The 27874-nt window shown below is 42.0% G+C and overlaps 2 protein-coding genes across 4 annotated transcripts; one reads left to right on the top strand and one right to left on the bottom strand.

Annotated features, from left to right (window-relative positions):
* Nucleotides 1-201: 201 nt before the first annotated feature.
* EIF2AK1 (eukaryotic translation initiation factor 2 alpha kinase 1) lies at nt 202-27628 on the top strand. Of its 3 annotated transcripts, XM_081035275.1 has the most exons (16): nt 213-434; nt 4140-4180; nt 5276-5434; nt 7889-8022; nt 9140-9177; nt 9808-9907; nt 10413-10493; nt 11021-11120; nt 11661-11718; nt 12031-12355; nt 14295-14406; nt 17869-17969; nt 23502-23616; nt 23802-23884; nt 24960-25193; nt 27338-27628. In XM_081035275.1, exons 4-16 carry the CDS (start codon nt 7912-7914, stop codon nt 27464-27466), a joined length of 1587 nt encoding a protein of 528 aa, XP_080891401.1. In that variant the 5' UTR covers nt 213-434; nt 4140-4180; nt 5276-5434; nt 7889-7911; the 3' UTR covers nt 27467-27628. The 3 variants fall into 3 exon arrangements, with proteins under 3 accessions (XP_080891399.1, XP_080891400.1, XP_080891401.1); XM_081035273.1 differs by lacking the exon at nt 4140-4180 and having other exon boundaries at nt 202-434; nt 11658-11718; XM_081035274.1 differs by lacking the exon at nt 4140-4180 and having other exon boundaries at nt 207-434.
* Nucleotides 17860-22843, bottom strand: ANKRD61 (ankyrin repeat domain 61). Its single transcript, XM_081035281.1, has 3 exons — nt 22264-22843; nt 21252-21349; nt 17860-19724 (listed from the first exon to the last, which is right to left on the bottom strand). Exons 1-3 carry the CDS (start codon nt 22477-22479, stop codon nt 18779-18781), a joined length of 1260 nt encoding a protein of 419 aa, XP_080891407.1. The 5' UTR covers nt 22480-22843; the 3' UTR covers nt 17860-18778.
* Nucleotides 27629-27874: the final 246 nt, after the last annotated feature.

Here is a 27874-nt window from a genome sequence, read left to right as displayed (position 1 = left end):
GAGCGCAAGCCGGGAGTCCACTCGTGCACGGTGGGCACCCACTCCCACCAGCCCGCCGGGCGCCGCCTGAGAACCAGGCCAGCAGGGCGCCTGCGCCAGGGGTGCGTTCCTGCAGGACCAATCCATCATCCTTCCCTCCTGGAAGGGGCGGAGCCTGCAGCAAGGCCCGCCCCCTGCAGCGGCTCGCGAGAGTCCGGGGCAGGACTTCCGTTTCGCAAGGGGCTGCTTCCGGATTCGGTGGCATTCGCTGCTGGAGCTGAGCGAGGTGGTCCTTCGCTGGTGGGCGTGCGGGGCTGCGTCCCGCGCGCGGTCCACCATGCTGGGGGGCAGCTCCGAAGCCCGCGAGCGCGAGGCGGAAGGCGACGGAGCCTGGGCTCTGCCCGCGCCGCCTGCCATCGACTTTCCCGTGGAAGGCTCGGACCCCAAGTATGATGGTAAGGGACCCGGAATGCTGCGGCGTCCCGCCCTTTCCCCCGTCCACTTGAATTGTCGGGTGCGCTGGGCAGCAGCGAGATTCGCTCCAGGATGTGGGGAGATTTGTCTGGATTTTGGCTTGAGCTGGGGCTCCGCGGTGCGGTGCCGGGGGCGCGGGCGTGTCGTTCGGGTAAGGTAAACATTGAGACGAGTCTGTGCAACGCGCTCGTTTGTTTAGATTTCTGTGTCTTGGTGTTGTCTCTGCCGACCCAGGGCTTCGGACTTGCTAAGACTTCCCTCTGGCCGCTTTTCCGCCCCCAAGGCCTGTGGTTTTGTCAGGCGAGGTGCGTGAACTTTGTAAAACTACTGCGGCGGGACGCTGCAGACCGTGCGCGCTGCCTGGGGGTCGAGTTCTGCTGGGTGGCTTCTCTTGTCTTGCGTCTCCGGTAGGGCAGCTAAAGACTGCCCCACACGTACACGGTGCGCAGCGTGGAACTCACCCTCCTCGGTTTTAAAAAGAAATGCCCAAGGGTTCTTGAGGCTTTTGTTTACTGGGAGATGAGGGCCTAAGTGTGTCACGTTCTTAAATCGCGTCAAGTGAGACAGACTCAAAATATCGACTAACCAATTTCACGTATCCAGTATTTTAATGAAAGTGCAGTAGGTTCTTTAGTTACAACCAGTTGTTGTGGCCGTTTTAAAAATTGTGCCATCAAGAATGAAAATATTGATTCAGGGAGGTTGTTACTATTGGGCAGTTTGAATAAGGTGATCCCGGAGCATGCATATTCAGCTGACGCCCGAAGCAACCGGTAACACGTGGAATGGATTTACAGGTGGAAGCTGAGTTGCAAAGGTTTTAACTTATCCCTTAAATTCTTCGCTCTTCACCCTTAATACTACTTGTAAGTCTTGACCCTAAAGGGAGACAGAGGCAGACTGGTGGTAATTTAAGTAGGCCGTTAGCAGAGGACAGTTGTAAGATAACTATTTTTTAATGGACAAACGGATGTTTTCCATACGTAAGGTGGTATGTTACAGCAGCTTCGTAACACATAAAGTGTTATGTCACGGGGAAAGCCCCAGCTATAGAGACACGTAAGTCTGTCTTTTCTGTAACAGTGTGATAAGGTGTTCTGCAAATTGAAGATCGTTCTTGAAGGGAGTGATCTTAGATTAGCTTCTAAAAATTTCCTTCTCCTGGGTTTCTGATAATACTGTTGTGTTTACATATTGCCTTTTCTTCCAAAGAGGCTCAGCACGTCCAAACATAATTTATCTTTTTATGTGAACAGTAAAGCCTTGGAAAAAGGTAGTTTTATTTGTAGTAGACGTAAAAACAACAGTTAAATAGTTTCTCACAGGTCTTCTGTGTGATGGGAGGAGGTCGCTGTGCCGGTTAATGGTGTAAACCTAAGTGTAACTCTGAAACCGGTGTTCTGCAGGAGTTGATTGTGTAGGGATTCTTCTAGAGCTGGCATGAGCCTTTGATCAGTTGCTGTGTGTTTCCCCTGTGGAACAGCATGCGTTAGAAGGAGGCCAAGGGTAAGCCCATTGTCAGACTCATTCATTTTTCTTCTTTCATCTGACAGGAGTTTTCCCGAATTTCCCCTTGGATTAACCCTCCAGGTTCCTCATTCATTTAATAATGGACCATTTGGATTATACTTTCCTGAGGAGACTGAATTTGCTGATCCCTTTCCTGTTTGTCTGCTCCCCTCCTACTTGGCAAAAGTCTAGAACTCTAATTCACCTAGAATATAGATCTTATTTCTTAACATTTTTTGTAAGAGAACTTGACTTCATCTTTTCTTTTAGCCACTTTCCTCTTCTACTCTTGACCAGAACTGTGAGATGGGAAGCTTTCAGCTTCAGACTTCATTTCCTTTTAGTTTTCTTCCTTCTTGCATGAGTCCACTCACTGGTCTTCAAGTTCTCCTTTTCTTGGTTTATTAGGTTCATTCTACTCCACGGACCAGCCATTCTTTTTTGTTTTTTCTTATTAAATAGTAGAATTTTCTCATTGTAGAACATAGGAAAGTATGAGTATAAAGAATTAGAAAACCCTCCTAACCGTAATCTCACCGTTGTTAACAATTCAGCATATTTTTTTAAAAGTTCACATTACAGACTATGTTGAAAATATAGAAAAGCCTGAAGAAGATTTAAAAACCATAATCTCATTACCCAGAGATTACTGTTTACATTTTGGTGTAGCTGGAGACAACATATTTGATGAATTTTGTGTTTAAAACTATTTGTCAAAGAAAGCTATCATGACTAGATTAAAGATTTCTTTCTGATTTTTGTCCAAATAAGCTAGAAATTTAGAGAAGTCATTCACAAAAATTTAAAGAAGTCAAAGAAAAAGAAGGGAAAGTCACCTTTGCAACCCAGGGACAAACTCAGTGCTAACAATTTGGTGTATTCATTTGCAACTATTTATTGAGAGCTGCTGTGTGCCAGCTAGAGGCCTACAGATCAAAAAGGCAGACTACACAATGGCATGTCCACTGTAATTTCATTCTTTTTACAAATTCTGTCAATGTGTCATTGAAAAGAGAGGGCAAATGTTTTGTCTGTGTAGTTCTTTCCATTCTTTTTGTGTGTATAGATTTATATAGCTATAAAATAAATAGACTTTAAAATTGTGATCTTAGTAGTATGATAAACATTTGATGTTCTGCTCTCTAAATGTGGCATTAGCATTTTCTTGCGATAAATTAGCCTTTAAAATATTACTTTAAGACTATTGCATTCTGTACTATCATTTCTTTAGTCTTTGCTCAATTGTTGGAAAATAGGTTTGTCTTTTTCTTTTTTTTTACCATTAAAAATAATAACGGGTTTGACATCTGTATACATAAATCTTTATTAACACCTGATTATTTCTTTAGAACAGATCCACAGAGTAGAATTTGTTGGGTCAAAGAAATATGCTATTTAAAAAAAGGTATTGATACGTCTTGCTAACATGATGACCAGAAAGGGTGTTTTGGTTTGTTTGAAACTATCTCGCCTGCCTTTCATACGTGTTCCTGATTGATAGCCAGCCTCTTTGACTTGATAGTGAACTATTTATAATGCTTCCTATACACAGTCACAGCTGCGTAGTATCCCGTCACTCGTATGTGTATGTAATTGAACACTGTTTCAATACTCCAAACAGTGTCATGCTGAACATCTTGTACGTATTTGGCTGTTTTGCTTTGCTTAGTTACTTCCTTGGTGTGTGTTTCCAAAAGTAGAGGTGCTGGGTCAAAGATTTGCACATTTTAAATTCTAGGATGTATTGCCAAAGGTTCCAAACACTTGTATCCTATTGTGTTTGAAAATGTCTTTTTTCTCTGCCCATAACACCACCAGGTATTCCAGGTTGTCAGTAGTTAGCAATCTGATGGCAAACTCTGTACTGTAGTTATTTTAATATGTATGTCACTAGTTACTAGTTATGTTGAAGCTCTTTGAATCTTAATCGTGCTTCATTTTTTAATAGTTTGTAAGTTCTATAAATTTTATTACCTTTTCTTGTCATGTATAGTACAGATATATGTACTATATCTGAATTTGTAATTCTTATTTTAACTTTAAGAATGTCTTTACATAGAGAAGTTCTTACATGGCCACATTTTTTATTCTTTTTTCCCCCATATTCAGACAGTAAGTATTTATTTAAAATGAGTAGCACATCTACAAACATGCAGGTCTTTTTTGTCCACCTGCAGGTCACAGAGGAAATTGGTGAATGAAGCCTGGATTTGAAAACGTGGGTTTTCCAGGACCTTTAGTCGTTCATAGAGGAGAGTGGACTAGAATATTTGAAATGGGATGATTTTAGCATGTGTAGGATCTATGGTCCTGTGTCATTTCCACTTGAGTTGGGTCAACAGCTATTGAGTGTTTGAATTGTCTCATCCTTCCTCTGACATCCCCTTTTTACCCAGTTCCACTCATTAACACCTCCATCTTCCCATTCCTAGTGTTTGAAATCCTGGCCAGTCCATTTTGTCTTCACATTTTTGGGACCTTTTCTTTCCATGTTTTTGTTACTTACTTCCTTTACTAGCTTATCCTAACGTCTCCTGTTCACTGTTATATGCCTCCTTCTAGGCGCCCCATTACATGTTTCCAGAACAGTTTCCTCAAACATTTTTCCTTCGTTGTGTTTTTGGCCTGTTCAATAACGTATTAATAAAACAATAAGTAAGAACTTATGACCTTCAGTTGTTAAGTGCCAACTTGTCTGTCTGGTTGATCTTGTGTGGCGAAAGAGGACAGTGGGCGTGGCTTGAGAGTCGGTCTGATCTGCCTGCTTCCAAAAGTTCCTTAACCCTCTGAGGAGATCAGTGTCCTCATCTGTAAAATGGGAATGGTAACACTTACTGTTTACTGTCCTGTGAAGATTAAATGAGATCGTGCATAAAAACGCCTGGTACATAGAGGTTCATGCTCAAAATGAAGTTTCTGTCCTTCCTCTGTTTCCCTTCCCCTCTGCTCAGCTTCTTTCCTTGTGCCTGGGCCTGGGCTGTCCTCTCAATGGCAGGAAGCCACTCTGTTCCTGCTTGTTTGCTTGAACCTTTATTTGTTCATTTATTTATTTCTGCCCTTGTATACATCGTTACTACCAAAACTCTCTCCCTCCCCCCAATGGCCTCTTTCTTTTAGTCTTCCAACTTCTGGAATTCAAGTTAAAACTCAGTTCCAGAAAGTTTGTCTTGACTAACCCCACACAGTTTAACTGCTGTTTTGTTTCGTACTTCCGTAAGTTTAAATACTTTGTTCCATTAATTAGAATGTGCTGTTTTGTTATTATGCGATATGTTGACCATTTATGAAATTTTTTTCCCTTTTTAATTTTTAGAATCTGATGTCCCAGCAGAGCTGCAGGTGTTAAAAGGACCCCAACAGCAGCCAACATTCCCTTTTGCCGTTGCAAACCAGCTGTTGCTTGTTTCTTTGCTGGAACACTTGAGCCATGTGCATGAACCAAATCCACTTCGTTCAAGACAGGTGTTCAAATGTTAGTAAGAATGAACTAATCTTGCTTTATAAAACTTGTACAAACACTATGTTATTTAGTGCTGTGGGTCTGAGAAGCTGCAGGTATATAAAAATGTGATGTTAAGTGTTAATGGTTTATATTTCTTAAATTCATTTCATATTTTCCTCTTGGTAATTCCTTATGAATATAATCACTGGGGGGCCCAAAAGAGTAATAACCATTAAATTGTGCATATTTATATGGATAAGAGCTGGTTCTTTTGTATCTGTAACAATAATTCATGTAATTTGTGAAGATCAGTTATGATTTAGTCGGTGAGCAGGTGAATGAAAAACCACAGCTATTCCCTCTGAACCAGTTCTTGACCAGAGCACCGCACAGCAGCATTTTGGGGTGTTGACCGTTTCCCTCTGCACACTCCCTGTACCACATGTGCAGGGTTATTTTTTCTGCCCTGACCAGTTCTCGGACACTAGCTGGGTGTCCTGCGGCTCAGTTCAGTTCTGACACTGTGTGGAGTCAGTGTCAAATCCCACGGGTCAAGGGCTCCGTCACACAAGACTGCCCTTATTTCAGGTGCCTTTGTGAGTAGTGTGTCCCCGGGGTCCTCAGGTTACCCACACTTGTGTCTGATTTGGATCTAAATTGATGTCCACTATCCCCCTTCCCTCAGGTTTGACAATTGGCTATAATAGCTCACAGAACTCGGGAGGACACTTACTTATGCTTACAGGTTTATTATGTAATAAAGGGTGTGATAATGGACCCAGATAAACAGCCTGATGAGGTACATACAGTGAGGTCTGATAGGGTCCAGAGTGCAGCAGCTTCTGTCCCCGTGGAGTTGGGGTGTACCACCCTCCTGGCGTGTGGATATGTTTCGCAGAAGCTCTTCGAACCCTGAATTTTAGGGATTTTTATGGAGACTTTACCATGTTGACACCATCAGTTATGAACTCAATCTCCAGCTGTCTCCCCTCCCCAGAGATTGGGGGGGTGGAGCTGAACGTTTTAAGCTTCTAATCGTGGTTTGGTCTTTCTGGTGACTGGTCCCCATCTTGAAGCTTTCTAGGGGACCTCAGCCACCTCATTAGCCTGCAGGAAGACACTCTTCACTCTGGAGATTCCAAGGGTCTTAGGAGCTCTTGTGTCACAAACTGGGTCAGAGACCAAATATTAGAAGAAAACATGCTCCAAGCAACCCTAGCACTTAAGAGCTGGGTGCCAGGAACCAGAGACAAAGACCAAATACGTTTCTTCTTATGCCAGCCACAGTTGTTGAAAATTTTTATTTTGGTTCCTGCCAGAATTCCTTGTATGAGAAATGTGAGCACAGAAATAAGCAGAGTTATATACTATGGTGTTTCTCGTTCAGTTCAGTGACCGAGACCAGAGTGGCTTCTTTAATAGCTCCAATCAGATTCTAAGGATGTTTTCTACCTAAAACATCTTTGCGAGTCTTGTTTGGTGTTAGGAATCCTCAAACTTATAGATTCCTTTATGTGGTCTTAGAATGTAATGCTTTTATTTAAAGGCAGATGATCATTTTGATAAGCTTGACGGGACATGAAAAATGGTGAACATTATTTGTACGGTGTACACTTCTTTTCCTGAATAAGTGGGGCGGGGGAGGTGGGTTGTACAAAAAGGGATGTTCTGTAGGTTCCAAAGCATTGGTAGCTGGAGGTCATTGTATTGGACTCACCGTAGAGAAAGGCAGGTTAGAATGATTTTAATATAGTGACCTTGCTCCTAGTTAAAGCAAATCCTGCTGATTTAAGATTTTTTTGAATGACTGAGTTTTTAAATAAAGTCTATTTAAATAAATGTTTTTGTGTGATTCAGTTAGTGGATAATCTAAATGTGGAGTTTTCCATGTAGAAAGATGTCCTTATGGATCTATATTGCTTGAATGAGTAAAAGCCAATACTTCTCTAGAAACTTCTTTTTCTGAGGAGCCCGCTGTCAGGACTTAAGACTTCACTTTCTCCCTAGTATTTGGTCTATACACACATCGCATGTATGCTTTTTCAATGCTGGTTATAGATACTCCATGATAGAAAAGAACAATTACTACTCACTTTGTTGTCAGTTCTAATCATTCGTTTCCACTCCGGCCTCTTTTGTTGTCTCAGTGCCTGCCAGCAAAGTATAATGTGCTTAAATGTGAGAGCACTACTCTGTTTACACTTTTCTTGCCTTTTTAACGGATGGAGCTTAGTACGTAACTGACTGAGCAGGCATGGTGAACAAAAGACCGTTCAGTGTCAGAGAAGTAATTACAGGCATGTTCCTGATCAGGGACTGGACCAGTGTTGCTTTGCTAGAAGGTCAGTCCCCAAGTTGTAATGTGCGTATAAATGTAACTTGTTTTCTTATAGAGGCTGTTATTGCTCTTTGTTCTCTGTGTACTCTTTAAAATAGCCATCTTATTGATGGCCTTTCCAATTGTTTTCCGTATTCTTTTTCTAGTACTTTGTCAGACCTTTATCAAAATGGGGCTGCTGTCTTCTTTCACCTGTAGCGATGAGTTCAGCTCATTGAGACTGCATCACAACAGAGCCATTACTCATTTAATGAGGTCAGCTAAAGAGAGAGTTCGGCAGGTAAGCACTAAAATGCATACTTTGTGTGTGACAAAAACATTGTGATTTCAAGAGGACTTTTTAAAAGCGAAATCCTGATTATAATACGAGTCTATAAAAACGTTAACTTTAATTTGCTTATTCGACAAATATTTATCGAATGACTACTGTGTGTTAGGCTCTCCTGTAGGTGCTGCGGTTCAGGCAGTAAACAAAATAGAATCCCTGCCCTCATGGATCTTCTGTTCTGGTGAGGGGACAGTAAACAACAGAAAAATAAAACTGTAAAAAGAAACGGGCTGTTAGATGGTGACAAGTGGTAAGGTGAGACATAAAGCAGTCAGGGGCTTAGAAAATGTGTGAATGTTACGTAGGGTGGCCAGGGAGGTCCTCAGTGAGACAGACTGTTGTTGGAATCAGGAGCTGGAGTTGAGATGCGCCATGCAGATACCTGGAGGGAAAAGTGCTCCAGGCCCAGTCACAGTGGTGCCCCAGGGAGCCGTGTGCTTGGCCAAGGGAAGCTGACAGGCAGCCTTCTGGCTGGAGGAAACAAGGGGGTGGATGGGAGAGATGGGGCAAGAGGGCAGCAAGAAAGTTGGATGGAACTGGAGCTTGTGACCACTTAACATGTCTTTGGTTTTCACACCGAGTAAAATGGGAAGCATTGCAGGATTTTGAGCAGAGGAGTGATGGAATCTGACTTACATCTTAATGGGATCACAGCAGCTGCTGTGTTGAGATTAGGCCGAGAGAGGCCAACGGCACAAGTAGGGAGACAGGTGCAGCCATACAGGCGAGAGGAGATGACGGTGGCTTGGGATGGGTGGTAGCAGCGGAGATGTGAGAAATGGTCAGTTTTGAAGGTAAAATCACATTATTTGCTAATGGAGCTTCTTGGTAGAGTCTCAGCTTTGTCAGTGCACGGCAAGAATATAACATTTTTACTAGTTATTTTTGATTAAGAGGGAAATATTTTTAATACTTAGGTAATACTCTTAGGTAATATTGAAAAAGCCATTGAATCTTTTAAAAAATATATTGTTTAAGCATTTTGGACTATTAATGTGACATTGAATTTTGATAGATTCCTTATTCCATGAAATTTTTGAAATGCTTTTAAAAATTACTTTGATTTTAGGATCCTTGTGAGGATAATTCTCATATCCAGAAGATCAGGTATGTAGTAAACACTTTTGTGATTATGTAAAGATTAAACAATCGAAAAAGAAATCAGGATTAAGAACCTGAATTAATCAGAAATTAATTTGGGTTAAAAAATAATGTAGATAGGCTTGTTTATGGAAATTGCAAACTTTGTTCTCAGCAATTAATTAGTGCTCCAAGATTTGCTTTACTTCTCATTTCCCTCCTTTTTGATCCCCGGTTCTCCCCATTTTCTCTGGGTTCCATAAGCTCCACCCCTAATTTAGAGTACTGATATCCAATCTATCAGGAAAACCACTGAATTCTGGCTATATTTAGGAAATGCTAGTTTGAAATCTGTAACTGTTCTGGATCATTATGGAATTTAAGTAACTTTATTACTGAACTCTGCTAATCAACTTCTGCCTAATCACTAGTAAAATACTTAAAATTAGATGAATGATCTCCCTGCTACCTTTATTACACTCTCGATTTGCTTAGCAAATGCTTTTTTTGATCGCGAATGAAACATTTCAGTTTCGCTCATTCTTTTCTAAATTACCATAATTTAGTGATAAATGAGGCAGTAGTACAGTGAACGTGAACTACCCTAGAACATTCTGATGCTTGCATGTTTTAATATTGACTGTATTTAACTTTTAGATCAAGGGACGTAACCTTTGAAGCACAAACTTCACGTTACTTAAATGAGTTTGAAGAGCTTGCCATCTTAGGAAAAGGTGGATATGGACGAGTTTACAAGGTTGTTTTCTACATATTCTCCTTGACCTGTTACTCTAAACAAAGTTATTTTTGTTATTTAAAGAGCTCAAAGGAAAATTCCTAGAAGTCATGTATGTTTACTTTTCATTAAGATTTGTCGTCTATGGGGAAGTGGGCAGGTTTTGTTTTTTTCCTAACCATGTTGGAGGTTTAGGTGAATTCTGGAAACTGAGGTTTTGTTGTATATTTATTAAGAGTATATTGCTGAAAAAAGTTGTGCCCTTGTGATGTGGATCAGACCGAGCCCTTTTACTACCATGCCCATTCTCAGACCTGGAGCTCCTTGGAGCTGGACTCGAATTGCAGTTTGAAAAGATCTGCCTGCCCACCACCAACTTCCCTGAACATAGTAGAGAGGATGTATGTCTTTAGCTGAATTTTATCTCTGGCTGGTTTGGATGATCTAAGCTCAGGTTAAAAGAACTTTCTTTACTCAGTTGCAATTTAATGGCACAATATACTTTGTCTCTTCTTCTACTTTTTAGGTCAGGAATAAATTAGATGGTCAGTATTACGCGATTAAAAAAATCCTGATTAAGGGTGCAACTAAGACAGATTGCATGAAGGTATGATTTTCAAAATTTATTTATTTTGAATAATCGAGTATTTAGGTCTTTTTCCCTGTGTGTGTGTGTATGTGTGTGTGTATTTCACAAATACTAGGTGTGTTGGATTGCCAGTCTACTAGGAATGGGTTACAGTAAAATAAACATCAAAACTAAATTGTTATATGACTTTTTTATAGGGCTTTCAGATTGACCACGTTTCATGGTCATCACTAGGGAAATTAATTTTTTGAGGAAACCATTCATGCACAATACAGCTTGTTATGGAAAAGCACGAGCTCAGTCAGGTCCCAGGATTCTCCCATAAATGAACTATGTAACATATAAAGTGCTACATACATGTATGCTTAGTTGCTATAACAATTGCATTTGTCTGTCACAAAAACATTCCCATTGTTTTAACATAGTTGAGATTGTTGACACAGAGGGGCTTTTGCTGCTTTTACTCTGGAACTAGTAGTAGTCTATACCATGAACATTTAACAAATTGCCAGTAAAAGCCAGATCTAAGTATGTTTCTTCTTCAGGTGCTACGGGAAGTGAAGGTGCTGGCAGGTCTGCAGCACCCTAATATTGTAGGCTACCACACTGCTTGGATAGAACACGTTCACATGGCCCGAACACAAGGTAAGCAGTAGAGTCAGATGGTAGAGTTGAAGATTGAGCAGGCTGTGGCCATGCGCCATATCTAGTCTGTTCCTGTTAGTGTGCATCCCATAAATTGAGAATGGTTTGTTTGTCCCCCGCCCCGACACACACACACATTTTTAAGTAGTTAAAAGAAATCAAAAGAAGAATACTTTGAAAATTATATTCAACATTTCAGTGTCAGTAATAAATACAGCGTATGAGAAGACACGCTCGTTCATTGTATTGTCTGGTGGCTTTTAAAACAGGGCCCGCAGGGCCCCGCAAAACCCGAAATACTTACTGTCAGATCGTTCCCAGGAGTCTGCTGACCCCTTGTGTCATGGAACAGCTCTGTTTTATAGTTTCTAAAATGTGCTGCTGGTTTGCATAAGCTCGTTGTAGTGTGTTTTGCCAGAAGGGCATGCCATGTTCTGACTTGTAGCCTCCTTTGGTGTTATTTGGGTAATTTAGCCCTGCTTTTGACTATAAATTAGAAACTTGGGCTGTTTGAAATTTGTTCTTGTTTTTGCTCAGCAGATAGAATTGCTCTTCAGTTGCCATCTCTGAAAGTGATCCCCAGCCAGGAGGATGATAGGTATGTGGACTAGTGTGGACTTTACTGGTTACATACAACCTCCTATCACCTGCATTAGGCTGCCTTCGTCTTTTGCTATTAGAAGCTCAGTAATGTTTTAGGCTTTTCTTTTTGCTTATTTTCATTATGAAATATTAAATTATTTCTTCCTCAGGTATTTCTAGTCAGTATTTTAAATAAATGTGGCTGCTACACAGATTAGCTGCCATTTTTTTTTCAAGAGTTTACCAGTAAGACTCATATAGATTTGAAATGACAGTTGAGTTACTTTTTTTGACATTGATTTTTATCCTTACTGTTTTTTTTCTCCAGCGATCAGTCTGATGTTAAAAATGATGAAAGTAATAGCTCATCCATTATCTTTGCTGAGTACACCTCAGAAGAAGAAAAATCCTTAGAATCTGGAATTGAAAATCAGAATAACAGATTGGTGAACTATACCACCAAATTACTCACCAGAGATGCTAATGAATTTGAGTCATCCATTGAGTTCCAAGGAAATGGCTTGTCTGGTTTGTCGTCCAGGTCTGTTGTTGAGATTAACCTGCCGCGTAGGCTTAATTCAGGCTTAGAAGAGAATATCACATCCACCGAGGAATCTTCCGAAGAAAACTTAAACTTGTTGGGGATGACAGAGGTAGATGACTTTCCTGGAACCTACCAATTTGATGTTTACCCATAATCACTGTGGTTCGTTAGGGCCTTCTGTCTCTCAGCTGACTTCTCACCTTCCACTCCTCCCTCTTCTAGCTCTTCTGCCCTCTGCTGTTTCTTCTTTCCACGGGCCCTCATATCTGGTCTTCCTTCCTTCATGCAGTTAACTCCTGCTCTTCCTTTTCAGACCTTCCTGACTGGGTCATTCCCTCCTATAGCTATTCCCACACTTGTACCCTGGACTTGGAAGCATCATGCACGCTCTATTTCTGTTGTATGTTAGCATCGTGCTATAAAAATATTCATGCAGACAGGTTTCCTGCTTTTTGGGGCATGGCTTTAGGAGAGAGTCTGAGTAGGATCACCAGGTCAGTGTTCAGGATACTCTTGCTGAGGTTTACACTAATCTGCTGGGGAGACTCCCAAGTAGTCTCACTAGTAATGACTATCAGTATTTTAAACACTTGAACTTAACAGGGTCTACACATAATCTGTCATGTTGGATTACAGAACTGTGAAAAACATCTATGAGGTATGATCAAACAGTACAGTGAATGTTTAAATAAAAATAACTATTACAGTAAAAGATACATTGCTATTAATTCCCTTAAAATACCTGCCACACCCTCTGCTTTGAACACACTTACCCCATCATTCTTGCCACTTTCTGAAGCAGTTCTGGAGGTCCTCTTTCATGAGTATCTTTAGTTGTGCTGTCATGGTTGCTTCGATATCCTGAATCATTTTGACTTTGGGGAAGAGCCAGGAGTTGCACGGTGCCAGATCCATTGAATAAGGATGAGGACACACCGTAATGTTTTTATTTGACAGAAATTGCCATACCAGAGGCGATGTGTGATACGGAGCGTTGTCATGATGGAGGATGATTTACCACACTTTAGACCAGGGGTGTCCATACTTTTTTCAATGTTTTTCACCAAGGGCCATATGCAGTAAAATACACAAACAGCCAGGCCACTCACTCAAGGTGAAGTACGTATTGCCTCACCTGGTTTATTTAAGTAAACTAAATGTATTTTTGGAATTTGCTGCAGACCAATAAAAAATGGATCTGGCCACAGTTTGGACCCCTGCTTTAGACACACCTTCTTTCAACCGTAGCTCACACCCAACTGACTGCACCGAACAAGTTGAAACTTGTCACACACTGTTACTAAGGTTTGATGCACCACTTCCCGAATTAAAGATCCCTGCCTTTCCATGGATGGCACTCCGCAGCAGCATTCACTGTAATTTTTTGATCACACCTCGTATATATACACATACGCAGAGTTAATTCTTGTCCAGGAATGTGGCTCTGTGTTTTTTGTGTGAAACAAAAAACAATGAATAGGTTTACCTGAATACAGAGGAATTGGGTTTGAGGGATTTTTAATCAGAATAGTTTTATTACTTTGTAATTTGGAACATTTTCCTGGATGCCTAAATGAATGGGCTACAGTGAGCTTAATTTTTGCTTTCCTTTTCTTTAAACAAGTTATTAGTTATGTATAATGTGAAGCCAGCCAAACTATATAAATACTCTGGGGTATACACAGAGTAGCAGGATAGCACATAGCCATCTTTGACACTTGGTCTGAGCTTTAACAATTGTTTATGTAGTGAGCATTCCAAACAGTTCCAGGCCTAGTGCCTCTGTCACATTCAAGAGCTTCTGCCCTTTGACGGCTGCCTAACTCCAGTGGGCCTGTGCCTGCCCACTTGATTAGGACAGACCATTCATTGTAAGTATTGCTTTACTTCTCCATCTCCTTCACTAGGCTTTGGGCGTTTGGGACAGCCCTGTGTCGGTTGTCTCTGTCCTCATCACTAAGGCCAATGCTTGTCCTAGAGTAGTTGTTGACTAAATTAACCAGAGCGAATGGCATAAAGATGGGAGCCTGTGTTGTGTCGCCCCCTAGGTGCAGTACCACCTGATGCTGCACATCCAGATGCAGCTGTGTGAGCTCTCACTGTGGGACTGGATAGTCGAGAGAAACAAGCGCGGCCGGGAGTGTGTGGACGAAGCTGCGTGTAAGTACCATGTGGATCTGTGGTACCACGTGGGTCTGTAGTACTGTATGGGTTTGTAAGTACCGTGTGGGTCTGCAGTTCTGTGTGGGTCTGCAGTTCCGTGTGGGTCTGTAGTGCTGTGTGGGTCTGTAAGTACCATGTGGGTTTGTAAGTACCGTGTGGGTCTGTAGTGCTGTGTGGGTCTGTAAGTACCGTGTGGGTCTGTAAGTACCGTGTGGGTCTGTAAGTACCGTGTGGGTCTGTAAGTACCAGGCTGGGAAATAAAGGCAGTAGGATCTGCTGCCATCTGCCTCCAGGTGCTTTTGATTAGAAGGGAAAAAAATCACTTGTTTTAAACCAAAGAAACAATTATGCTTATTTCAACATTTTTAAAAAACAAATGGGTATTTGGAAGTTAAATTTTTCTGTGAGACATAATTTATTGATATTTAAGCAGTAATGCTAGAATTTAGGTAAATGATTTTGGGTGGAAAAGGTCTTTAAAAATATTATCTTAATTTTAAACTTTTTATTGTAAAAATTTAAATACTTACTTTATTTTTTTAACCTGAAAACGTGTACTCTTACAAAAAAAAACAAAAAACCTTTAAAGAAGCCCCTGTAGACGGGTATGTGGTCCAAAGTTTGTTTCCCTCAAGATCCAGATAACCCCCCCACACACACACACACACTACTCCCTCCCCTGCAGTTGTATATTCTCTGGAAATGCTGTTAGGTTAATATTTTAAAAATTATAGCAGTGGTTCTCAACTTGGGCTGCACATTGGAATCAGCAGAGGAACTTTTAAAAAGATGTCAGTAAAGAAGAACTTTACAGGGGAGAAACCTGACAAAGATCACCTCAGCTAGTGATCAAGTTCAACATCAGCAGTGATAGTTCATTTGCTAGTGATAGTTCATTGTCATTGGAGTGCTGTTCACTCCAAATGACGTTATAACCCCTTCTTTGATAGTATGTGGCCTTGGTAAGACATGGTGAGAGAGCGCTCTGTCTCTGTGGTCTTCCTCCCCCAAATCCACAACCCCAGTCTAATCATGAGAAAAACATCAGACAAACCCCAACTGAGGGACCTTCTACAGAATACCTGACCAGTACTTCTCAAAACTGCCAACGTCATCATACACAGGGAAAGTGAGAAACTGTTACAGACCAGAGGAGCCTCAAAGAGATATGACAGTTAAACATAATGTGGTGTCGTGGGTCGAATCCTGGAACAGAAAAAGGACATTAGGTAAAAACTATGGAACTGTGAATAAACCGTGGACTGGTAGCAATATTGGTGCATTGATGTAAGGTACTTACAACGGGGAGAACTGGGTGAGGGGTAAATGGGAACTGTCTGCTATCTTCCAAGTTTTCTGTAAATCTAAGATTATTCTAAAATATAAAGTCAATTTTTTTAAAAGGCTGTTTCTGGGACCGCACCAGTAATTTTTATATAATTGGACTTGGATAGGGCTGGGCTTTTGGTATTTTTTTCTGAAAGTTCTCTTGTTGATTCTAATGTGTGGCCAAAGTTGAAATTCACTGTATTAGATGATCAAAATAGGGGATACGAGTGGCCTGATTTTTAAATAAACATTCATTCATGAAATATTGATCATTAGTCACTGTTTACTTCTAATGACACTGTGACCCTCTATTTGATCTGAAATATAGGTCCGTTAACCTACTTAAAATCTTAGAGGAGACAGAAACACGAGGTCTCCCTACGGCAGCTCCTTGATGCCCCCCCCACCCCACCCCCTTCTCTAGTTTGCCGTGTACCTAGGACATGCCAGTCAGCATAGTTCACTTGTGGCAGGTAGTGTGTGGGGTTCTTCAGTGCCTTGTGAAGTTGTATCCTTTGCCTGCTGCATGAGTAATGTCTTTATGAAAAGGAGAATGGTGTATTAAATCGTGTGCTGTTGACCTTTAACTTTCCATGTGGGAAATGAGTCCCTCGTGAAGTGTGGTCTGAGAACTCTGTACCATCCAGTACAGTAAACCTGTCAAAACAGTGAAGGCAAGATATGTATGGTAACGCTAGCGTGATACATATTTTTCTTTAGAAAATAGTTTAAAATAAAACATGTTAGCTTTGTAGTATTCTAGCACTCTATGTATTGCCTTAGAGCAGTTACATTTTATGTCAGTCATTCTCAGCAGTCCCATGAGTGAGAGACCTGGATTTGAATCCTGGCTCTAGTACTCACCAGGTATAAGGTTTTGGGCAAGTCAGTAACTGCTCTCAGTCTTTTCCTCACTGTAATACGTGGATCATTCCGGTTTTATGGGGTTGTTGAGAGGATAAAAGCAGTTAAGTGTCAAGGCTGTAGCACTGAGTGAATGGGAACTTACTGTGTGTGATTACCGACTTCTCTAACAGTCGTCCACCATTTGGATGTGTTAGGTGGGTTAAAATGAGAACTGTATTAAAGACAAAGGAAGGTTGTCAATGATATAGTTGTGAAAAGTCAAAAGCCCTCCTTGCATTTCTACCTAGGTAGGAGGTTGTCACTTCAGGGTAAGGGGGAGTCAAAGGCCACAGTAGACGAACATATAGTGGAGCCATTGTTTTTACACATACACACACATATGAGTTGTCTGTCTTCTCATGTACTTTAGGTCCCCAGTTATATGCTAGGTAGGGTCAGGAGAGTGTGGAGTAGGCTTGAGCTGTATGACAAAGTGGGCTCATTCAGGGAGAAGGGAGCGTGTGGTGTTCTTGTGTTTGAAGGTAAACAATAGGTTTATGATTGAAAATGATTGAATACAGCAGAGCTAGTACATGCTTACCATAGTACTAAACTTACTTGGCTGGAAAAACTCCAGGATTTTTTTTCTTTATCAATTTATTTGTTTTAGTTCTACAAAACCTCTCCACCTCTAAGTTCACATATTATGTCATATTAACAGACGAATTAATTCATTTACTTTTCTCCATACACATCGTTTGTCAGTTGTTTTTAGAAAATGCATTCCAAATCTTCCAGATACTGAAGCTCACCCCTTGGGCTTACATAATTTATCTCCTTATTCCATTATTTGTAATAATGTCTCCAGTCCACAGTGGGCCAGGATACCAGATTTATTAGCCTTAAACCTCAGGATATCAGGAGTTGAGGGGACTTAACCACATTTAATCTAGCCACCTGATGCCTGAGAATTGTTTACAGTGTAATTCATACAGGGGCTCTGAGTGAAATCAGAAGTCTCTTTGTGGGGACAGTCCACCCATTGTTGAGTGCTCGTTTGTGATGGCTTTGCTAGCTGAGGAGCCCTCCCTGCCAGTTTCTACGTTTGAACCGTTTTGGAGTATTGACTTTGTTAAAAATCTGAATGTTGTGTATATGTCAGAAGTTACTGTATTTGGAACTGCATTTACCATTTAGATGTTAATGTAATAAGCAAAAAACTCCAAAAAATTAGAGAAACAAAACTTTCTTCTTTGTTTTTTTTTTTTTTTTTTTTAACTTCAGGTCCTTATGTTATGGCCAGTGTTGCAACAAAAATTTTTCAAGAATTGGTGGAAGGTGTATTTTACATACATAACATGGGAATTGTACACAGAGATCTGAAGGTAAGTGGGGGAGATGAAATAATGGAAACTTATCAGGGATGACTTGGTGTTGGTTCTTTGAATTAAATGGGATTGTGTATCTTAGTTCATCTACTTGGAATGATATCATTTACCTTCATATTGAAATCATTGTTTTATAGATCCAGAACATGAAAACTTCAGATTGAATTTAAAAACAGTAATCTTTGGACGTTAGAAATTCTCACTGTTTTTCAGATTGTAAGTGTGCTCTGACTGGGTACTACTACTGTAATAGATGGTGCCAAATTACGTAATGCTGACAGAATTATGTAATGCGTTCACTTGAGCTCTGTGCTCACACACAACGCGGAGACATGTCATAGCGTTACACTGAATGTCTGTCAGCAGCCTCCGGATTCTCTTCCCCGGTTTTGTCGACATCTGTTATTTCAGTCATGAGGGCAAACCTGTTTCTGTAATTATCCATCTTAAAGGAAATTTAACATGGGACAAGTGTTTCTGCTGTTTGAAAAATCTGTAATGACCATTCCAGTTTTTATCCACAAAAGGCCATCAAGAAAGAAAATATATTTACTTCTTTTGCTGAGAGTTTTAAATGAATTTGCTTACTTTTGGGGACAAAATTAAATCATGGAAGATGCATTTCAAAGAATATTTAGGAACAAGTGAATATGCAGATCATTATATTTATTCAGAAAGGCTTAAGGACCAGTCGTTTGTACGTTTGAGGTTTAGAAGGCAACGGGTTGAGTTTTTTTGGATATGTGTGTAGCCAGAAAATGTAATTGGCGTTACTGGAATTCTTTGGCGTTGTGAAACTTTGCGGTCTATTTCAAGAGGCAAGCTAAATCATAATATCCGTATACAGAACTCCACATCTTCCCCGGGAGAAGGTGTTTCACGTGTTGCTTGTATCTCTCACCATAAATATTTCTGATATTTCTTTTACAGATGTCCTCTAGGGATAAGGGTTTTTGAGATAACTTTATTAGGGTTTCCCTTAAGAGCTGGAATTCCGGTAGCATGATTCCTGCAGGTGGAATTCCTTGGTTATTGGTCAGTCGCAAAGGGTAGGAGTGGTAAAGCAGCTTGGCAAGAAGCGCGGTGTCTCTGATGTTGGAGCTGCGTTGTAGGTACATGTAGATTGGAGACTCCCCATTTTTCGTTAAGATATTAACATTCGCTTCAAATTCCAGCAGGAGGTGGATTATTGCCTCTCTGCCTCCGAAACATGCCTCGTGGATGGCTGTGAGGCCTTCGTGGTCCTGGGCATTCACGTGGGCGCCGTGAGTCAGCAGCACACGGATGCAGCTGATCCCCGCTGCCAGCAGGCGGCCGGCTTTGCTGGACGCGGTGCACACTGCCAGCTTCAGGGCCGTGTTCCCCGTGGACGAGACAGCGCAGTTGACGTTTGCTCCGCAGGCAATGAGCGTCTCCATCATCTCCTTATTCAGTATATCTGCAGCCATGTGAAGGGGTGTCATACTGGATTCATTAATGGCGTTGACATGGGCACCGCTTTGGGCTAAGATGGCGAGAACTGGGTAGGTCCCGTATGTTACGGCAAGGTGGAGGGGTGAAAGCTTGTTGCTGTTGTCCATGCAAGCGTTCACTTGAGCTCCGTGCTCGCACACAACGCGGAGACACGTCATAGCGTTACACTGAATGTCTGTCAGCAGCCTCCGGATTCTCTTCCCCGGTTTTGTCGACATGCTAGAAGTGACCGGCCAGTGCAGTAGCATCAGGTGAAGTGCGGTGAGGCCTCTTGTGTCCCTGGAAGAGGAGGGACATAGGTTACATTCAGTTCACAGCGGGCCTCGGTGCTTAAGAACGCACCGTTTATTTCAGGCCATCCCTCTACTTTACGGAAGTATTTGAAGATCTGCATTGCTGTTTAATTCTCAGGATGTCACAGCGTTTTGGGGGGGACAGGGCAGTATGCGTCACAGCACAGAGGGGCCCAACTTCCTCTAGCATGTTGTTTCAATTTTGTGATTCCTGCTAGGAGGACTGGCCTCTTCAAGGCTGTGTCCTAGGGCTTTTTGTACCCTAGTACCTCACGCAGTGCTGTGAGCTGAGTTAGCAGCCATTCATTAGAATTGTGTGGACTTGAGTGTGATCTGGGGTCACCAGAGAAGTGAGCCATACAGGGCTCGAAGGCCACTGACTCAGTTGGTGGTTGTGCATGTGCTTTTCTGCCTGGTGTTGTCTCTCGTGCGTGGAGGTCGGCTAGATGACAGGGCTGAATCTAGACCTCAGTCGCTCTGCAGTTAGCGAAGCTACTTCGTTGTCATTCCCTGCACTGACCCAGGTGGAATGCGTGTTTCACAGCCTGGCCCTCATCTGCTGCTTTCCTGAAATCTCTCAGGACTGCCTCCAAAATGCCTTCCTTTTGGCAGAAAAAAGGGGGAGGTTTATCAGGAACATCTAACTGCAACATTGAAGTTAGAAAATGATTTTAAGTTTACAGATGTTTATTCAGTGCAAGGTTTTCCTCTGCTAGGGCTTGGAGAAATGGCGTCGTCCCTGCCTTAGCAGGCCTTACAGTCAGTCTGTGGAAGACATGAAACATTTAACCAGTGAAGTAAATACTGCAAGTGGACAAAGTTCTAGAAAGCCTGACCCAGGGACAACCTGTGGCTTGAAGGGTAGGAAAGGGTGTACTGAGGCAGATGGGCGAGTTTGCGATGGTCCAGTCCTGGGGTGGCTGCGGGAGGACCTGCCAAGCCTGGGCGGGGTGCGCTGGGACAGGTGAGAGCAAGGTCGCATCAGGTGGGCTCTTCTGGAGTGGTCAGGATTTGGGGCTGGACCTTCTTTTAGTCATGGGGGCAAGAAGTGTGACTTGTATACCATGTAATCCTTGCATTCATTCTGATAGTATTGGGTACTTACTAAGTGTCAGGCAGTGATGTAAGTGGTAAAAACACATTGGTGAGCAAGAGGAACCTGTCATGAGACATACCTTCTAGTGGTGGGTAAAGAAGAAAATCTGTTTTTCATATCTAACATAGGTCTTTAAACTCCCTGAGGGCTGTGAGCGCATGAATGCACTTTCCTAACACTGCTGCTGAGCGCTCACCATGCTCACCCCCAAGGGGGCTGACTGATGTGGTTTCCTGCATCTTTTCCTCTTGTTCAGAGTATCTCATCTAGTCAGTAAAGAAACCGATTCATTTGAAACATGACAATTTGTAGTCCATGACCTGTGAAGAGTGGACGACTCCCGACAGGGCTGGGCAAAGTGATACCTAAAGCATGCATACCCTCCTCTAGAAACGATCGCCTCCTGAGTTAACTTACCTTATGTCTGGGTCTGCGCCATGTTCTAACAAACAGCGCAAACTTTGTGCCTTGTGGTATTCGGCAGCCAGATGAATGGGGATGATGGATTGCATCTGCTTCGGGGGAAAAAACCAAAGTGCATTTTAAGTAGCCTTATGTAGTTAGAAATAATAATTGTGTTAGCTTGCCATTTCTAAGGAAGTGTGTTTAGTATCTCGGTTCAGTATTTTTCTGGTATATGCATTGACATTTTCCTTTTCTTTTGCCCGTTTTAAATGACCCCAAACCAGTGACTTTCGTATTATAAAATCTGTGTGTTATATAAATGCAAATTTATAAAGACAACCGAAATAACTTATTTATAGTTTTGAAAGTTGATTCTTGTAAAGAGCTCATAGTATAAAAATAATGGTAATTGCTGTTAAGCCACTTAGTCCTTAAATTAACCCACAGGGTGATTGACAACTAGGTTTTGTGTTTTTCAAGGTTTTGCTAAAGTCATAGTATCAGTAGTAAAACCTGCTCTTTCATGGTCTCAGAGATAATGCAGCAAATGTTTTGTCTATGATTAGCAGAGCTGTTTATGCTGTTCTTAAAAAAAAAAACACGTAAGTAGTGGCTTTACAGCATGACTGCAAGATAAGAGGGTGGGGTAAAGGAGAGGGTGACTCTTTGAAAAAAAAATTAATTATAAAGTTAATAATTGTATAGCCATTTAGAAAATGAAAACACGTAAAAAAGGGAAAACAATCCCATCACAGATGTGTAATCACCGTTGGGATATTTGAGAGGATGACGTTAACATTCCTCCAACCAAACGCATTCTAGTCTTTGTCACATCTGCTTGCATGATAAGTGGAAGGGACACGTTACAGACTTAGAGGAACACAGCTCTGGGTGCAGAGTGAGCCTGCCTGACATGTACTGTCCAGCCTCGGGCGTGGGGAGGGCAATGAGGAGGTTTAATGAGTTCACGAGAACACAACCAGGTGAGTCTTTTCTAAAAGTGCCAGAGGAGAAAGGAGGGTACCTTGCTCCCAAGTAACCTGTAGCTGATGGAGGTGGCCAGCACGGTTATGGGCTGATTGACGGGGTGGCTTCTTAGCAGTGCCTGGATCGCAGTGCAGTCTTCTCTCATTATGGCTTCATAGACTTGAGTGTGGAGTGCTGCAGGTGGGCCTTCTTCCGGTGACTTGGCACTGCCAGTGACCAGCTCCCTGCTGCCCCTCTTGGTTATGTTTCCCATGAGAAAAACTTAAGAGTGAAGACAAAGAGGTCAGGGGAAACTTGTTACGGAATTGCTCAGTTTTAGTCTCTTTATGATTCCATCAGTTCAGTTCTAGAACTGTTCTAGAATTGTTGACACTCGTATCCATGAACACGATTCATTTTTATGTCAGAGCCAAACTCTTTCAAATTTTGTTCCTATATCATATAGTGCCAAATATAAGCACAGTTTTCAGGGCTTTCTTCAATCGCAGGAAATACCCAAATTATCATCTTATTCATAAGATTCTTCGTATTTTCTCTTTCCATTCAGCTATAGATCAAAAAACTAACAAAGGTAAAACAGGAATTTATACATTGAAATAAAAAATTAAAATTGTTACATTTAAAGTAAGAAAACCCAACTTCTAACCGAAATAGTTTTTAGATTTCAGTGGAATCCTCCCCTCCAACATGGGTGCCGTTTTTCATTGGCATAGGAGTCATTCCACTGGGGGATGTTCTGGGTCTGTGGTGGTGGCTTAAGTAGAGCTAAGTGTGTACCTTTATAGTGTGACCTAGTTATTCCTAGCCCCGGCTAACATATAAGAATCACGTGAGAACTTAAAAAAAAAAGAAATCAATGTTTTTTCATTTAAAAAAATCAAGGTCTTTGGCTTACTGGAGCAGACAATAGTTTCTAAGTTTCTCTGGTGATTCTGGTGCCCAGTTAGGGTCGAGGAGCACTTGTGTACATGCACACTCTACATTAATGGTTCTCAAACTTGGAATAATCTGGGGGGACTTTTAAATAATACGATGCCTGATGTCTGTCCACCCACCGGAATTTCAATGTAACTGGTTTGGGGAATGGCTTGGACATTGAGATTTCTTTAAAACTACCCCAGTGATTGTAACGTGCAGCTGAGTTTGAGAACCACTGCTCTGATTTTTAATTTTTGAGGGGCTACTTGCTGCTGAGTTGAAGACTCTTAAAATCCACCCGTTTTTGCTATTTGTTTTAAGAACACCGAGGAGTTGACTTGTTCTGTTTGTTTATAGCCCAGAAATATTTTTCTTCATGGCCCTGATCAGCAAGTGAAAATAGGAGACTTTGGTCTGGCCTGCACAGACATCATACTGAAGAACACGGACTGGAACAGCAGGGATGGGAAGAGTAAGTGGTGGGGGTTGTTGTTTGCTTGTTTGCACTCAAAACGTAAGATGTCAAGATTTAAAAAGAATTATAAAGATTCACTAGCAAAAGTGAGATAAAGACAAAAGCCACCGTCATTCCCTTGGGAGCTACAGTGTTCTATAATGTCGACTGCAGGGTTTAATACTCAGCTTTTCAAATTGTAGGGACACCAGCACATACTTCCAGAGTGGGTACATGTCTGTACGCTTCCCCTGAACAGTTGGAAGGATCTGCGTATGATGCCAAGGTAATGTTTCTTGCTTTTTAACCTTTTACTGGACTTTTTCTGCAGTCAAAACGTACAGTAAATGCAGGGGAAGTTCCGAGGCCGAGGAGTTTGGGAGGCCACAGGTCTGTAGCTTGTCTATTACATCAGGCGGCCATGATAGGAAGCCTCACTTTTCAGCTGAATCTGACTGCACTGCTTTTTAAGCTATTTCTAAATCCTTGGGTGTAATGAGTTGTTCTTGAAATGAGCTTTCGCTTTAAAATGTCACGCACCTCAGGCAGCTGGAATTCAGAGGCCTGTTTTCAGCCTTTCATTCTTCAGTTTTCAAGCTTAAATAAATGCTAACTAATGCTACAAGGAAGTGTACCACTTGACTCCCTTTGAAGTAGAATGAAGATACCAAAAAGTTTAATCCACATTGTTCTTGGAAGGAATGTTAAGTAAATCCTTTTCTCCAAAGAAAAGCCTAGTCAGTTTTTTCCTTTTAATGAATCATTCAGCTTTTTGGATGGATTGGGAAAGAGCTACCAGAAGAAACCATGACTGCTCTTAAAGTACTGTCTAATAAAGAGCTTCCTAAAAAACTATTTTTAGGAACAGTAACACTGATTTTATGCAGTTTGTTAAACTTTACCAAGAATGCTTGAGTCGAGGCAGAGGTGAGACTGGGGTGGCCCAGGGATACTCTTGTGACCCCTCTGGAGCGGGCACCCACACACGTGAGCTCACATCTGTCTGCGGCTGCGTCAGGCCTGGATTTTCAAGGAGAGGTGGAGTCAGGTGTATGGTGGAGACTGCTGTGGGCAGTGGGATTATCCCTGTCCTCCCCTGGCCACCAGTCCTTCCCTTTGTTGGCAGTAGAGATGGGGATTGTGACAGTACCTGTCAGCCTTTCACTGAGGGCGGTACATCTATCAGGTTGGCAGATAACCGCCTCCGAGAGATGCGCCAGCCCGCCATTCCCTTCATTGTAGACACTACAGACCGTCCTTTCTTAGCCAGTCCCTCGTATTTGAGAGGGTGGTGCACTGAACTGGTACTGTTGTGCTCACTTGGTATTTCATTACTGACGTCCTTCCCCCCCCTTTTCCAGTCGGATATGTATAGCTTGGGTGTGATCCTGCTTGAGCTCTTTCAGCCGTTTGGAACAGAAATGGAGCGAGCCCAAGTTCTCACAGGTTTAAGAGCTGGTCAGATACCTGAATCACTCAGTAAAAGGTGTCCCGTGCAAGCCAAGTATATCCAGCAGTTGACCAAAAAGAATGCATCCCAGAGACCATCTGCTGTGCAGTTGCTGCAAAGTGAACTTTTCCAAAATTCCGGAAGCGTATGTACATTTTTTTTAATGCTGGGGAAAATATGAAGCTTCAAATAGACTTTGTTTAAATTGTGAATCCTGTTTCATGAAGAACAGTAGAGCTTAGAGTGAGATTTATGGAAACCATATATTTGAACCCATTCTCAGAGGTCTCAGCAGCACACTTGTTTTCATCGTCCCAGTAAGAAAGATGATCGCTGCCAGCTGTCTGCTCTAAAAATGACAGGCTCCACATTCTAACCTCAAATGGCTAAGCCAAAAGGTTTTAGTTTTCCTTCCCAACTATGGTATGTAACCTTTCATAAATTATTATAATGTGCCAACTTGTAAAAAGGGACGTGTAGCAAAGGGTAAGACGGCAGTAATTCTTGGGGCGTTGGAGCTGCGGTGGCGAGACCGCCTTGGCCAGTGTAAAGGCTTCAGCCTCAAGTGTATAGTTTTGGACTCCATCCTGTGAGATGCTGTGGCCCCAGGGCAGCCCAAGCCCTTCCCCGTCCTGACATGCTCTTAGTGCCAAGTCTAGTCTCTCATCTGCATGTCCTCAGCGCGGTCTTCGGTCCTCCGAGCAGCTGCACCCGCGTTGTCTGAGGCCTCATTAGAAACTCAGGATCGGGCCTCCCCCTAGACATCCAGACTCGGAGTCTGCACTTCACAAGATCCCCGAGTGGTTGACATGGACAGTGTGTGAGCAGCATGGCAGGAACTGGTGTCAGACGGTAGTCTCCAGACCAGCATAAAATCACCAGGGCCTGACAGACTGCCCAGCCCTCCCTCCCTATTATAACAGAAACCTGGGGGTGAGAGGGCAGCAGTCTGCTTCTACAGACCGTGAAATGATTCTGGTGCCACTAGTTTGGGAACATCTTGCAGTAACTGTTTAGTTGATTTATCTTCTATTTTAGGCTTATTCATTTTTAAAGTAAAACAGTGAATTTTAGTAGCTTGAATGGTAACCAGGTAGGTGGAATACTTTTCTGAGTCTTTGAGAATGGCAGATGTGATTAAATGATCTCCTCAGACTGAAGGGATTTTCTAACTCCCAGTTAAGGTAGCTACTAGAGACCAGTTATTTGGTATTTATGGTAAGGATTTCTCGTCTTGTGGAATTTTTATGAAATAACTTACACATACCTCTACAGGTAAAATGTGTATATATGGGCAGTTCTCGCTTTGCATTGTAGAGTAGGGCTGTAAAAATGACCAGGCAGACTTCAAACCACGTAGAGGGGTCTTAATAATCAATGGGAAAGTTATGATTATTCCATGACCTTTAAAAATGTTTGTCAAAACATTAAAAACTTATAGTGTCACTTACAAATGTATGTGGAAAGGAAAAAACTTCCTAAGTGTCAGTTACAGATGTATGCAGAAATGAAAAAATGTAGAATATTTAGTGCGTTGTAGTTGAGAATTAAAGTGTTTCAAGAGTAGTTTGAAGAATGCGTGCCCTCATCTCATCATGTAACTTAGGGTATGGAGCAAGCCCCTTCTTGGTGCCTTGGTGAACTGTCACGCTCCCGTTTGATCGCCTTCCAACTTCTTTCCTTTGCCCGTTTGAAGTCGTGAAGTAGCTCCAAGAGTTCTTCTAATGTGAGGTTTTTTGCTGGTGTCCCTTTCTTCATCCTTTTGCTCCCTTGTGTTGACAAGTGTCCTTTACTCAGTCCCCTGGCTACGCACCCAGTCTAGGGGCAGCAGGTCCACTGTTTCTGAACACCATTCAGTTTTCACTTCCAGCATTACGACGTGTCATTAGTTTGCTGCACTTCCATCTTTCTTGGCCGGTTTCCTCTTTCATTTGTTCATTTTAAAGTTTCACTTGGGTTTATCACTGGACGAGGAGGCAGCACAACTCCACACATTGTGTGTGAACTAACAGATGCAGTGACCGCCCACCCGCCCCACAGACTTTGGGAGAAGTGATGTGATTGGTCCTGGGTCATGATGTATCTGTCATTCACATAGTGGACTAAACTGCTTTTTCACTCTACTGTGGTGACTGACACTTGAGCCCTGTTGCTGGGTGACTGGTGTTATTTCATTAAACTGTGATAAGTGGGATCCATACATATTGGAACTGCAAAGTGAGTGAGGCAGGCCTGTGTATTTAAAAGACAAGAAGCCATTTGATGGAGCTTACAATTTCCTCTTTACAGGTTAATCTCACCCTACAGATGAAGATACTAGAGCAAGAAAAAGAAATCGAAGAACTAAAGAAGCAGCTAAGCCTTCTTTCTCAGGACAAAGGGGTTAAGGACGACATGACAGATGGGGTGCCCGTCTAGCCTTAATCAGGCTCATTAATGTGAAAATGGACTGCAACTCTTTAAGCTAAATCAACTGGAATGTATGTTTTCAATCTTGACTAGGATGTAGGTGGTGTAATACTCAGTTCTATTTATTTAGTAAGCCCGTACGCAACTTATTAAAGTGAGTATGTAAGAGTACCCTAAACTGCCTTTTCCTTAAATAGTCCTTTTGATCTAGCGTTTGGAACTTAAGACTGCTCTGAACTAAACCTATTTTGCCCTTTCCCTTCCATCCCACACATTCCGATTCCTGGATTTCTCGATATAACTGCCCATCTGGTCTCAGACTAAAAGTTTAGACATCACCCCCAATTCTTTTCCTCCTTTGAACTCTGCCTGTTGACCACCAAGCCGTCCTCTAGAAGTTTCTACTGCAGGACTCTT

The sequence above is a fragment of the Rhinolophus hipposideros genome (assembly GCF_964194185.1).
Source record: "Rhinolophus hipposideros genome assembly, chromosome: 23".
Lineage (NCBI taxonomy): Eukaryota > Metazoa > Chordata > Mammalia > Chiroptera > Rhinolophidae > Rhinolophus > Rhinolophus hipposideros.
The sequence above is the reverse complement of the archived record's forward strand: the minus strand, read 5'-3'. Positions and strand labels throughout refer to the sequence as shown.

Excerpts from the sequence above, each read along its gene's own strand:
- EIF2AK1 (XM_081035273.1), top strand. The coding sequence starts at position 317 with ATGCTGGGGGGCAGCTCCGAAGCCCGCGAGCGCGAGGCGGAAGGCGAC. Across the intron at positions 9,178-9,807 it reads TCTCATATCCAGAAGATCAG|ATCAAGGGACGTAACCTTTG; the intron begins GTATGTAGTAAA and ends TTTAACTTTTAG. Across the intron at positions 11,719-12,030 it reads CCCAGCCAGGAGGATGATAG|CGATCAGTCTGATGTTAAAA; the intron begins GTATGTGGACTA and ends TTTTTTCTCCAG.
- ANKRD61 (XM_081035281.1), bottom strand. The coding sequence starts at position 22,479 with ATGGGAAACATAACCAAGAGGGGCAGCAGGGAGCTGGTCACTGGCAGT. Across the intron at positions 21,350-22,263 it reads ACAGGTTACTTGGGAGCAAG|CAGATGCAATCCATCATCCC; the intron begins GTACCCTCCTTT and ends TTTCCCCCGAAG. Across the intron at positions 19,725-21,251 it reads GGCGCAGACCCAGACATAAG|GGACACAAGAGGCCTCACCG; the intron begins GTAAGTTAACTC and ends CTCCTCTTCCAG.